Source organism: Chiloscyllium plagiosum, chromosome 26, assembly GCF_004010195.1.
Source record: "Chiloscyllium plagiosum isolate BGI_BamShark_2017 chromosome 26, ASM401019v2, whole genome shotgun sequence".
Lineage (NCBI taxonomy): Eukaryota > Metazoa > Chordata > Chondrichthyes > Orectolobiformes > Hemiscylliidae > Chiloscyllium > Chiloscyllium plagiosum.
In genome coordinates this window covers 34,627,890-34,642,350 of record NC_057735.1, presented here as the reverse complement: position 1 = coordinate 34,642,350, position 14,461 = coordinate 34,627,890, and the positions used below count along the sequence as shown (strand labels likewise).

Sequence of the window (14,461 nt, the reverse complement as noted above, 5' to 3'; positions counted from 1 at the left end):
TGTGAAGTTGTTTGAGTAAGAGCTATTGGCCTGAACACCTGGGATAAATCCCATGTTCTTCTTTGAAATGATGCCATGGGTTCTTCCACATCCAGCCAAGCAGACAGATGGGGCTTGCTTTAATGTTGCATCCGAAAGATGGTATCTCCAAATGTGCAGTTCTTTCAACAATGCACTGGAGAAATTTTGAGAGGAAATGAGGAGCCAGAGGAGCAGGTTTATTTTGAAGTTAAAAGGGATGCACCCCAAGAGGTCTGTGTATGTTTAAGTATAGAACAGTTAAATTCAATGTTTGTTGTAAGAAGTTAACCCAAGTTTCTAAATGAAAGAGTCCAGAGATGTAAGTGTTTAGGCTCTTCCAAAGCCCATTCAGAAGCACTGTAAAATCTGGACTTGTGTGTTAGTGGACTTGGGATGGAAATGTGTTGCTGGAAAAGCGCAGCAGGTCAGGCAGCATCTAGGGAACAGGAGAATCGACGTTTCGGGCATTAGCCCTTCTTCAGCCCTTCTGTGAAGTGACCACCCCGACCTCAAATTCACCTGGACAGTCTCAGATTCCTCCCTCCCCTTCCTCGACCTTTCTATTTCTATCTCAGGCGACCGAATCAACACGGACAACCACATCTCCTGTTAGTGGACTTCCCAAAGTTCTTGTTGTTGGGGCCTTAATTCCTATCTTTACCTACCACAGCTACCTTTTCCCATTGCTCTGGATGACACTCCCCTTTCCTGTGACATGTGACTCCTTTTTGCACCTGCTCAATCAAATTCTCCCCTGCAAAATCACAAAATCCCAGAGGTTATCTGTGCTGGACCAAGATATGGCTCTCGCAGTTTCTGCAAACCTGCTCCAGTCAAAGTGCACTTCATTATTTAAGAGGGGCATGTGAGCTTTGTCACCTGTGTCTCTCAAATTTTCAGAAATTCAGCAATAAATTTGTGCATTCCTGCATTAGAACTAACTGACCTTGGTTTTTCTGTGCAGTGCTATACCTTTCCTTATTGAACTTCTCCATCATTGACTTTATAAAATAAATCATTGTTGAGCAGATCAATACTCTTCTGGACTTAAAAATCTCCAAATAAGTCTTAAGAGTCAAGATTATTCTATTATATTAGATGCACATATAAAGCACATCAGCTGGCTTTCTTTTGTTGGATACACAACTCATGCAACATTTGACAGAACACTCCCAGTTTGTGTCGAACCCTTGATTCAAATTTGTTTTATTACCTTGCATCTACGACCTTTGAAATATGCATAAATGGTGCTTGTGGAAAACCAAGATTCAACTTTATATTTCCCATTGTGCAATAATTTTAATATAATAAAAAGCTTTTTTTTTTGCTGTGTGCTGAAGTTCATTGCTGGGAGGTCGACAAGTTACCAATTAATAAATCTCCCTTTGGTGAAACAAACTATCAGAAAGTGGGATAATTTTTGTTTTTTCTAATAAGTAACTGAGTTGGTGGTCAATAAATTATGGTTTTGTACAACATAGGAGTAGGCTATTTGGTCTATTGTGACTGTGCTGGCCTTCTAAAAAGCTAGTTAGTTTGGTCCACTCCTCTGCTGCTTCTCCATAGCCCTGCAGATGTTTTTCTTTTCAAGTACATACTCTGTTTTCATCTTAAATATTACTACAGATTCATGTTACAGTCCTCAGATCCAGCATTGCCACTGAATGAAACAAGGCAAACATGAATGTAGCACATACAGCATTAACTGTGTATCAGTGTTCAAAGAGAGAAGTCAAAGTGGACATTATCTTTGTGATAATTTCCTTGACTTGTTCAGTCATTTAAGTTTTGGACTTCAGTATATATAAATTCATCCATTATCTTTTGCAAGTAGAAAACAGTTATTGATTACTGATTTGAAATCAAGAGGGATCAGTGTTTTTATGCTATGCTGCAGATATGCGCAACACCTTTTCAGGATTGTTGATGTATGAATACTTTGCTTCCTCAAGGAAAAGATTGAATTTAACAAGTACATGAAGACTTATCGTAAGAAACGGTAAATTAATAAGGGATATAGAGATGTATCAGTTTGGAGTATGAAACATTTTGTGCATGATCTAAATGTTGAAAATAATCATTTTTGATGAAGCAATGATTTTGTTTCTTTCAAAATTGGACTTTTTTAACCTATTTAAATCTGAAGTGCTTTCCAAATTTGACTGTATTACTTTTTATCTATTACTGAATTCCACTAATTTATTCCCTTTATCAGCCATAGAGTCCTCAAAATATACAGCACGGAAAAAGACCCTTCAGTCCAATGTGTCCATGCCAACCAGATACCCCAACCCAATTTAGTCCCACCTGCCAGCACCCAGCCCATATCCCTCCAAATCTCTCCGGTTCATATACCCATCATGATGCCTTTTAAATGTTGCAATTGTACTAGCCTCCGCCACTTTCTCTGGCTGCTCATTCCATAAACGGTACCACCCTATGCGTGAAAACGTTGCCTCTTAGGTCTCTTTTGTATTTTTCCCCTCTCACCCTAAACCAATGCCCTTGAATTCTGGACTCCCCATTCCAGGAAAAAGACTTTGTCTATTTATCCTAACCATGCCCCTCATGATTTTAAAAACCTCTATAAGGTCACCCCTCAGCCTCTGACGCTCCAGGGAAAACCCCCCTAGCGTACTCAACCTCTCCCTCGAGCTCAAATCCTCCAACCTGGCGACATCCTTGTAAATCTTTTCTGAACCCTTTCAAGTTTCACAGCATCTTTCCGATAGGAAGGAGACCAAAATTGCATGCAATATTCCAAAAGTGGCCTAACCAATGTCCTGTACAGCCATAACATGACCTCGTAACTCCTGTACTCAATACTCTGACCAATAAAGCAAAGCATACCAAATGCCTATGCTCCAAGGTCTCTTTGTTCAGCAACACTCCCTCAGATCTTACTATTAAGTGTATAAGTCCTGGTAAGATTTGCTTTCCCAAAATGCAGCACTTCGCATTTATCTACATTGAAATCCATCTGCCACTTCTAAGCCCACTGGCCCATCTGATCAAGATCCAGTTGTAATCTGAAGTAACCTCCTTCGCTGTCCACTACGCCTCCAATTTTGGTGTCATCTGCAAACTTACTAACTGTACCTCTTACCCTCACATCCAAATCATTTATATAAATGATGAAAAGTACTGGACCCAGCACCGATCCTTGTGGCACTCCACTGGTCACAGGCCTCCAGTCTGAAAGACAACCCTCCATCACCACGTCTGTCTTCTACATTTGAGCCAGTTCTGCATCCAAATGGCTAGTTCTCCCTGTATTCCATGTGATCTAACCTTGCTAACCAGTCTCCCATGGGGAACCTTGTTGATCACCATATTGAGGTCCATATAGTTCACAATTACTGCTCTGCCCTCATCACTCCTTTTTGTCACTTCTTCAAAAAGCTCAATCAAGTTTGTGAGACATGATTTCCCATGCACAAATCCATGTTAACTATCCATAATTAGTCCTTGCCTTTCCAAATACATGTACATACTGTCCCTCAGGAATCCCTTCAACAACTTGCCCACCACCAGCATCAGACTCACTAGTCTACAGTTCCCTGGCTTGTCCTTAAATAGTGGCACCACTTTAGTCAACCTCCAGTCTTCCGCCACCTCAACTGTGACTATCGATGATACAGATATCTCCGTAAGAGGCCCAGCAATCACTTCCCTAGCTTCCCACAAAGTACGAGAGTACACCTGATCAGGTCCTGGGGATTTATTCACTTTTATGCGTTTCAAGACATCTAGTACTTCCTCCTCTATAAGATGGACATTTTTCAAGATGTCACCATCTATTTCCCTACATTCTTTATCTTTCATGTCCTTTTCCACAGTAAATACTGATGCAAAGTACTCGTTTAGTATCTCCCCCATCTCCGGTGGCTTCACACAAAGGCCGCCTTGCTAATCTTTGAGGGGTCCTATTCTCTCCCTAATTATCCTTTTGTCCTTAATGTATTTGTAAAAACCCTTTGGATTCTCCTTAATTCTATTTGCCAAAGCTATCTCATATCCCCTTTTTGTTCTCTTGATTTGCCTCTTAAGTATACTCCTACTGCCTTTATACTCTTCTCAGGATTCACTCGATCTATCCTGTCTATACTTGAAATATGCTTCCTTCTTTTTCTGAACCAAATCCTCAATTTCTTTAATCATCCAGCCTTTCCTTTCACCTTAACAGGAATATTCTTTCTCTGGATTCTCATTCTCATTTCTGAAGGCGTCCCATTTTCCAGCCGTCCCTTTACCTGCAAACATCTGCCCCCAATCAGCTTTTGAAAGTTCTTGCCTAATACCGTCAAAATTGGCCTTTCTCCAATTTAGAACTTCAACTTTTAGATCTGGTCTATCCTTTTCCATCACTATTTTAAAACTAATAGAATTATGGTCGCAGTCCTGAAATAATTCAGTGTAAATTTGTGTTCAATACTTTTATCTGATTCCTTATAACTTCAGTCCAGTTGCAGTTGGCACTTACACCACTTGAAATTATCTGTTTGGAATGAGCTTTTGGGAAAAAAAGATGTAAATTCATGCCGGTCAGATATTCTGATTGTACATATTTTCAGGATTATTAATGTTAACAATTATATACATTTGAAAAATAACAGTGAAATAATTATTTCAAAAACAAAGATGGAAATCAATCTTTTTAACTCTTACAGACGTTTCATTTTAACTTCAGTGATAGGGAAGCTTCTAGATACAATTATTCAGAATAGAATCTTGTGAAAAAAGATGATTTAACCATGAAGAGCCAGCATAGCTTTCTAGAGGGAAAAATAGTGTTTAACTAATTTGCTGATGTCTTTTTGAAAAGCTTACAGAAAGGGTGGATGAGGATAATGCTGTTGATTATGATGTACAAGGACTTCCAGAAACTGCTCAATATAATGATATGTTGTTGGGAGTAGGCAAAGGAGACAATGAAGTTCAATGCAGAAAGCACACCAAATAGTCCATGTCCCTCTATTCTCTGCCTACTCATGTGTCTTTCTAAATGCCTGTTAAATGTTGCTGTCATCTCTGCTTCCCTTGCAGCATGTTCTGGGCACCTACACCATCTGCGTAAAGCAAAACTTGCTTTGTACATCTCCTTTAAACACTCCCCTCTCACCTGAAACCAATGCCCCCTAGTATTTGACATTTCCATGCAGAGTAAATGACTTTACTCTGAGTAAATTGCCCATCTTATCCATTCCTCTCTCAATTTCATATACTTGTATCAGGTCCGCCTTCAGCCTCCGACACGCTGGGGAAAAACCAATCCAAGTTTGTCCAACCTCTCCATAGAGCTAATTCACTCCAATTAAGGCATCATCCTAGTAAATCCTCTTTTACACTCTCTCCAAAGCCTCCACATCATTCTCATTGTGAGCAGCTGTGGTCATCACATTAGTATAATCTGGCCTGACTAAATTTTTATATATTTGCAACATGCCAACTTTTATCCTTGGTACCCTTGGGGTCAGCATGCGTATGCCTTCTTTACCATCGTATTCATTTGTGTTGCCACTTCCATGGAGATATGATCTTGCACCCAAAGATCCCTTTGTGTTTCAGTGCTCCTAAGGGCCCTGCCATTTACAGCATACTTTACTGTTGCATTTGATATCTCAAAATGCATCACCTCAGAAGTTTGAGGTGGTATACTTCATTATGAAGATTATTGAAAGATGATTATAAATTAAGCATTATAATGCTAGAGCAAGTGCAGGAACAGAAGGACCTTGGTGTTTATGTGCACAGGTGATTTAAAAGTGATAATATAGTTCTTGAGAGCAGTTAATCAATGTGCAGTCTCCTGGGCTGTATTAATAGGTGTTTGGAACACTGTAGCAAAGAGTTATGCTAACACTTTGTTAGTCCTCAGCTTGTACACAGTTCTGGATGCCACACTTTACAAGGATGGCTTAAGAGATGAGAGGCTTCAGTTACAAGGGTAGATTGAGAGGTTTGGGTTGTTTTTTTTTCGGAGAGAAGAAATGTAAGACAAAGTCTAATAATAAAATGAAGAAACCCAGATAGAGTAGGTAAGGAGAAATTGTTTCCATTTGTAAAAGGATCAGGAAGAAAAGAGAAGTTTAAAATGATGTGCAAAGAAGCCAATGTGATGAGAAACAACAATTTTTCTCTCAACAATTGATTCAGAACTGGAATTCATTGCCTGGAAGTTGGATGGAGGTAGGTTCAATTGAAGCATTCAAGTGGGCATTAGATGATTATTTAAATAGAAAATATATGAAAGAGTATCTGGAAAAGGAGAAGAATGGCATTTAGTAATGCTTTTATTTAGGGAGCTAAAACAGAATGATGGGCCAAATGGCTGCCTCCTGTGCTATAACATTTCTGTCATTATTCGGTTCTTGAATGCTGCTTTTTTTTTAAAAAAAAGGCATGTTTCACAACAAATATTGTTTTATTTTTCTGAAAATTATATCATCATTCAGGACTCCTTATACCTAAATGCATCAACTCAAACTTCTGAGGTAATGTATTTTGAGAGATCAAATGCAACAGGAAAGTATATATTATTACCTACAAGTGGAACTGTGTGGGGGGAAAAAAATTATTATTTTGAGGCCATTTGCAGTCCCAGCTTTTATCGAATATACAACATACAATCTGTGAATAATCTTAATTTAACCTGACTACAAATCCAAACTAATAGCCCACCAAAAGAATTGTTCCAAATGTAAACTTTGTAAAGTTCCACTGCTTTTTCAGCGTGGTGGTTGTGATGAGAAAAAGACAAATTTTGTATGTAGAAGTATTTACAGCCAAAGTTAGCTATGAAATAACTAGTTAAAATTATTCATGTAATGTTTATATCATATTATTAGAATGCTTGGCGTACAGCATTTAATGATAGCAAATTGTTCATTGTGTCCTAATGAAGTTTGTTGAATTGAGAGATCGGTTTAAATCAAATGATGGGCAAGTCATTCCAGAAGTGAGTTTGTGATGTTGTTCTACGTTATTTAAATCGAAGGATTTCTGTTCTGAAGTATGGCTTCCTTGTTAAATCCAGATGTCTGATAAAAAATTTTTAAGGAGTTTCTTCCTCAGAGAGAGAAAAAAAATTAATTCCCAGCTGAAAGCGAATGATGCCTTTTGGCTTCATTCCAGCATTCCTGTTCAAGTAAAAAAAATTGAAATGCCAAAAGAGAGCAACGCGTGAAGCAACCCAGCGAAGGATAAGAACAAAACAAAACTTAACTGTATTCGTACATCATCGAGAAGTGCTCTACCCCTTGGAGTGTACAAAGTCTCAAAATGAAAGATCATGTTTTGATGGCTGTCTCATTTTCATCTTATGATTCTGTTCAGATAGATTGAAAACCACTTTGTTGCGGCTGTGGTGTTTTGCAAGATTCCTTTGGGATTTTATTTGATGCCTTCATCTGTTTCTTTTTAAATGTGCTGAGCTGTTGATCCAGCTAAAGAAGAACAAATCTCAGCTTGAAGACCAACAATTCATCTAACAGCCCTATTTTCACTTTACCTGTCAACCTGCACTTTTGTAAAGCAAATCGCAATAATTGTAGCTTTGGACGCGGGACAAATCAGTTCTGAAGGCAACGTGTTTGAACATAGAAAGAAGCTTGCTCGGAAAAGTAAATATAGTACAGGATCCATCAGTTCTTGAACTCTTTGAATTTGGTAACAATGTCAGCACTGTATTCTAGGAATAAGGATCTAATGAGGAACAAGAAACCGCAGCAAGAAACACCACCTTGTTCACCTTCACCTTCACCTTCACCCACAAGCAAGACATTCAGAGTAAGAAAATCACTGACTTTAATTTTAGTGCTCTAGTGTGGGATTATAAGAGGCCTAACAACAGTGCAGCAAATAATGTGGTCTGCGGATGGTAGGTTTTTAAACATCCTGATACATGGAATGCACATAGAAGCTTGAAAAGTCAGTATCCTATTTACTGAGAGTTAAACCAAACAGTCTTGTGTTCTTGAGTGTTTCAGAAAAAAAAGTAATTTAAGATCTTATTTTGAAGTTAAATGTACATCCAAAAAAGAAATTTGACTGACACCCCCTCCTCAATTAACTCTTATTACAATTCTTAATTGGACTGAATGATTTAGAAGCATGCAAGTAGTAGCAAATATGCTAGTCAAATGTATTTTTTTGTCTGCTGCGCAATGTTTTTTGAAGTGTGACTTGTATTGCTGTTTAATGGTGCAATGAAACGTTGGACTTATGTTTCCTTCTCTATTATTAGCATTAGTATATATGTATGCCCTAGGCTCTTAATCAGTATGTTAAATGTATAACAGGCTGAAAAAGCCAAAGGAAAGTAATGGTGTTTTGTTTTTGTTTAATAGCAATTGTAACTAGCTCCAGTTAATTCCAAATCTGATTGTGTGGTCTCTTTAAGTATATACAGGAACAGTTTGTGGGAGGTTACTGTGGAAGTCTTATGTAATTAGCAACAGCTGTCGTGGAACAGATATACTGCTGTTTCATGTGCAGTGGAAAAGCAGAGTTTGGGGCCCAGGCAAAACCTGCCAGAGGAGCCCAGCCTGGAATACACTAAAAGTCTGAAAGAAATGTTGAATGAAATGGAAGGAAACCTATTGCAGCAACGGTACATTAATTTTATCAAGGATGATTTAAGAAAATTTTTCATCTTCATGAAAACTGCTCTTTTTCAATCAAGGCATTTTGATGCATTTCATGTAATTCCATGTTACCTTCAGTTATTGTATAATTTCATTCTTTATAGATTTGGATGATGACGTTGTTGGAGTTCAAAGTATCTTTGATATTCAAAGGATACTGCATGTCCTAAAAATGCCAATGAAAGGCCAATTTTAAAGCATTCATATGATGAAGAATTCCATATGAGACACCACTAGAATGTGGTGTCGATCATTAGCTGAAATAAAATTGGAGATTTTGTGGCCACCGACCACCTTGAGGTGCACAAATTGACTGGCAGTTCTTCGTGTCTGAAAATGAACTGTAGATGTTTGGAGGGTTGCTTATTCAAGATAATCATTATAACCAGGCGCAATGCGTTTTCATCCAAACAGTAATCATGAGCACGAGTAGATAACTCGAATATAAAAAAATCAAATCTGATGTTTATGTCTCTTGCATACGACCTTCCACTTCTTTCCACTTAATTGACTATCTCTTCTTTTCTTTCCCTCCATTCTACTCCCTTACAATGGTTTGCAGACCAAACAGTAGAAGTACTACTTTTTAAATTGTTTTAAATGAAGAGTTATTTGGATTAATTAAATTCTTTTATACTCAATTTTTAAATGTTTTATGAATTTAATGTAGAATTATTAATATTGGTGCATCTCATCGATCTACTAGTAAGTTTGGTAAATATAATAATGAGCATACAGCACTGTTAGATTCTACAGTTAAATCAGAAGTAAAACAATTTACAACATGCGAACATGACTATAATGTTTAGTTTTCACTTAAGTTAGTGACCAGCTTTGACTTCGACTTCTCTTCAGGTTTAATTGTTATATGCGGCAATCATAAGTGAGGCAGTAATTTGATCAAGGATGATGAAGAAAACATTTCACCTTAAAGAAAACTACACTTTATCAAGACATTTTGATGCATTTCATCCAATTGATAATTTTTTTATGTGATTGAAGAATGCAGTTTTTAAAAAAAATAAGTACCATAAAGGAGACTTAATATTAAAACTTCTGAGTAGACAATGGTCTGTCTGTTAGACATATTCATGTGCTGGGCAGTAATGAAAAGTAGAGGAGAATAACCAAATTGTCACTAGCTGAATCAAGCTTGTCAAAGCAGATTTTTGAGATGGAAAGTATTCAGTGAAACTTGGGAATTTCCTAACACGTAAATTTTAAAATTATTACTAGTGTTGTATTTTCTTAATTGACCATTAAAATTGGACGGGTCCATTATAAAAATGGAGAGTGTGGATAAATTATTACCAGTGCCCAGCTTATTTGGTCCTCACCAACTTGTAGTGGAAGAAATTATTCGAAAATACATCCACTTAAAAAAGAACCTTATCATATCCTCAGGTCATCTCTAAATACGTCACAACCAGGAAATAAAAGTATAATCAATATTGTCCAGGTTAACAGTGAAACTAATTTGCACACAGATCTCAAAAGGATATATATTTGTTGTTTGGTTAGCAAGGAAGCAGCTTTGTGCAAGGCATGAAGAGGCATCCCAGCTTCGTATTGTATCTTGCAGTTGGAACTTTGATGTCCAGTTCAACAATCTGTCGGTTTTACATGTCAAATGAAAGACAGGACTTTTCGGTACTTCAGGAGATTTTCAGCATTAGACTTAAATGTCAGCTGAGATTATGGACTCAAGTTCAAGAATGGAGCTTCAAGTTGTTTTGTAGGTGCAGCAGGTAATTAAGAAGGCAAGTGGATTATTGTCCTTTGCTAGACAGTTGAAGTTTAAAAATGGGAAGGTTATGCTGCAGCTGTATAGGGTGTTTGTGAGGCCTAACCTAGAGTACTGTGTAAGATTTGGTCTCCTTACTTGAGAAAAGATGCACTGGTACTAGAGGGAGTGCAGAGGAGGTTCACTAGATTGATTCCAGTTTGTGATTATTAACTTTGTCCACCCCAGTCCAACACTGTCACCTCCACATCATGGGTTCCAGAGTTGAGAGGGTTTGCTTATGAGGAGAAATTGAGTGGACTGGAACTTTACTCATTGGAATTTAGAAGAATGAGGGAGGAACTTGTAGAAACATATAAAAGTTATGAAGGGAATAGATAAGATTGAAGTAGGGAGGTTGTTTCCACTGGCAGGTGAAACTAGAAATCGGGGGCATAGTCTCAAAATAAGGGGGAGGAGATTTACAATTGAGTTGAGGAATGCCTTCACCCAAAAAGTTGTAAATCTATGCAATTCCTTGCCCGGTGAAGCAGTTGAGGCTACCTCATTGAATGTTTTTAAGGCAGAGCTACATTTTTGAACAGTAAAGGAATTTGATGGTTCTGTGAGTGGGTGGAGCTGAGTACATAAAAAGATGAGCCATTGATCTTACTGAATGGCAGAGTAGGCTCGAAGGGCCAAATAGCTGCCTCCTGCTCCTTTTTCTTATGTTCTTAATTCACATGGACAAAGAAAAGAGCAAAAGTAGGTGCTCAGCCCTTTGAATCTACTTTATTTATTAGCATCATGATTATTATACTTTTCTGCCTACCCTGATAATGTTTCACCACCTTGCTTATCAAAAATCTGATAACCTCAAACTTAAAATTATTCAAAGATTTTTCTTCCTTTGAGGGAGAAAACTCCTAAGTCATGACCTGTCTAAGAAAATGATTCCCTCCCCCCTCCCCCCACCAATTGCCTTAAGTGGGTGACCCTTTTCTTTCTGAAGTAACCCCCTATTTCTGATTTTCCTTCTAAGATGAAATTGCTTTTCCATATGCATCCTGTCAAGACCCCTCAGGATCTTTCTATGTTTCACACAAGCATCTCTTACACTTCTAGGTTCAACTTTTCCTTGTAAGAAAACCTATCCAATCTAGATATAGGTCTGGTAACCTTCTCTAAACTGCTCCCAGTGCAGGAGTATTGCTTTCTAATTTGCAACTTTGGAAAGAATTAACAAAAGCGATCAATGTAAGCTAAAATGCATTGTTCCCAAAAATAGCCTTCCATATTTATTTTCAAGGCTGCCAGTGTTTATTGCAATTATTTTGCAAAACACATATTCTAAAATGCAAACCTTTGTTTTTCCAATATTTTCATCTGAAATATGGAACACTTTGATATGTTTTATGAAAGTTTGGTCTGCTGTTCTGGGTGCTTGTCAACCAGAACTATCAATACTTCAGAATCTAAAATATATTTTATATATTGTTGTGCAGTGATATTCGGCAAAGCCGATTGGTTTGAGTACCACTGAATTATCAGCAATGTGTTCATAAGAAAAAGTGGATGGTTGAGTATGTGTGGTAATAAAGCAACATCGCAAGTTCCAGGTTCCAACATGTTCTGAAAACAGCATGACTGAGAGTTGATGCAGTGCCTTGTATTTTTTTGATTTGCTGATTGGAATATTTAGGAAAATTGTGGCTTTGCAACTTATTAGAGATGAAGCAATGACCTTGTATTAACAAATGCCACATTTTTGTCATATAGGGAAAGAGCAATACATTTTTAATTTTTATTTGACTCAGAAGATGACAATTTGAACTGGACCATGAAATTTGAATTAGATTTTGATTTACATTTCTATTTGGGACGCTCTTGCAAATCAATGCTTAATGCAGAAAAATGCAGTGCAGGTGAACTTTCCTTATGTTGAGTTGAAAGTCAGTTTTATTGGAACCTAGATTTTCTTTTATCTGTACAGTTTCTTTGCATGGGTCCCAGTCTTAGAGGGGAAAAAACTCAATTGTACAAATGAACTGTCATTTAACATTAAATACTTTGACTTGCTATTATGCTGTGAGGTCCAAATAGCATCAAAACAGTAAGCTGCTTATACTGGTATCTCCACTGTTGTGGGTTGTAAGTACATGTAATCAGTGTTATTCCATAAGTTAGTGTGCTCTTTCAAAGCAAAAACATAAAGTGTGAGAAAAATTCAGCAGGTCTGGCAGCATTGTGGAGAGAGAAAAGGAATTAATGTATTGAATCCAGTGTGGCTTCTCTTCGTTCTGAAGATCTGCTGAGTTCTCCACTTTTTGTTTTTGTTTCAAATTTCCAGTATCTGCAGTATTATATTTGTATTAGCATTCTGTATCCAATCGATTGTGCAGCCATATCTGCTGAAGATCTGAGGTAGGTGATTTGGTCTGAAACATGTTCTTTTGTTTAGAAGCTTTGATCTTATTGTTTTTAAAAATATTCTGAAGCCAGGCATGTAGGTATCAGTGATGTAGTTAGATTTGCGAATGTTAGTTACTTACCTTCCATTTATTGTACTGAAAGTTCAGTAAAATAATTATTTTTAAAAAGAAAGCCACTTTGATGCAATGAGATAGAAATTTAACATTAAATAAAATACCAGATTTTAATTAGAGAGATAAATACAATATGTATACTTCTGGTTTTATGAATATCTAGTTCATGGTTGATGTGTTTTAATATATTAATTTTTAGTTTTAGTAATTAAATTTTTAGTTGTAGAAAATTAGAGCAATGCGCATGAAATATGCCTGGCATCTATTCCATTTGGATCCATTTTGCTTTATAATGTTTAAAAAGATAAGAGCAAATCTTAGCAGGACTTATACACTTAATGATAAGGTCCTCAGGAATGTTGCTGAACAAAGAGACATTGGAGTGCAAGTTCATAGTTCCTTGAAAGTGGAGTTGCAGGTAGATAGGGTAGTGAAGAAGGTGTTTGGCACGGTTGCCTTTATTGGTCAAGAGTATTGAGTACAGGAGTTGGGAGGTCATGTTGCAGCTGTACAGGACATTGATTAGGCCACTGTTAGAATATTGCATGCAATTCCGGTCTCCTTCCTATCGGAAAGATGTTGTGAAACTTGAAAGGGTTCAGAAAAGATTTACAAGAATGTTGCCAGGGTTGGAGGATTTGAGCTACAGGGAGAGGCTGAACAGGCTGGGGCTGTTTTCCCTGGAGCGTCAGAGGCTGAGGGATGACCTTACAGAGGTTTATAAAATTATGAGGGACATGGATAGGATAAGTAGACAATGATCATTAAACAGCAAGTGGGATAACTTAGCTAAAGAACTGGAGATATTTAATTTGCAATACTTGCAGTTTAGAGCAATGATGAGAGAGGTTTTCATTTTTGCATTCGAGTCACATTGGTATAAAAATATTCACTGAAGGCTGTAAAAGCCAGTTATTTCATTGCATAAACGAAAAAATTGCAAATGAGGGCTCATTAATCACAGAACCTGTTTGAGGGTGACCCAGAGCAGGCTACTTAACTATGCAGACGATTGGGACTTTGTGTTTCAATTTATCTGGGTGTTTACTGAGAGTGTTAGTTGCACTTTGGATCTGTATTGTTTGTAAGTCAGATAGAAGATAGCCAAAGTAACTAACAACAAAAAACAAAGTAATTGACAGATATGCTGCACAGTGAGCAGAGTTTGAAAAAAGAATTCAGTAAAAAAAAACTCCTGGTGTAGTCTTATTTGTTAAAATCAGCTGTTATAATTCCTTTTAACTAGATTGTAAGAGTATTATATTTTAGTATTAGATTAGATTATATTAGATTAGATTAGATTAGATTACAGTGTGGAAACAGGCTCTTCGGCCCAACAAGTCCACACCGACCCGCCGAAGCGAAACCCACCCATATCTTATTTGTTAAAATCAGCTGTTATAATTCCTTTTAAGTAGATTGTAAGAGTATTATATTTTAGTATTAGATTAGATTAGATTAGATTAGATTAGATTAGATTACAGTGTGGAAACAGGCCCTTCGGCCCAACAAGTCCACACCGACCC

At 37.3% G+C, this 14,461-nt stretch overlaps 1 protein-coding gene across 3 annotated transcripts in view; it reads left to right on the top strand.

The window, feature by feature from the left end:
- Positions 1–14,461, top strand: part of LOC122563241 (protein phosphatase 1 regulatory subunit 12B-like) — a 282,450-nt gene that overhangs the window by 238,396 nt on the left and 29,593 nt on the right. The window contains exon 1 of one of the 3 annotated variants that reach the window (XM_043716858.1): positions 7,256–7,809. The exons of the other annotated variants lie outside the window; for them this stretch is intronic. Within the exon in view, the coding sequence (XP_043572793.1) occupies positions 7,696–7,809 (114 nt within the window). The 5' untranslated portion in view covers positions 7,256–7,695. Of the gene's footprint in view, positions 1–7,255; positions 7,810–14,461 lie in introns of those variants that run through there. 3 annotated transcript variants of the gene reach the window in all.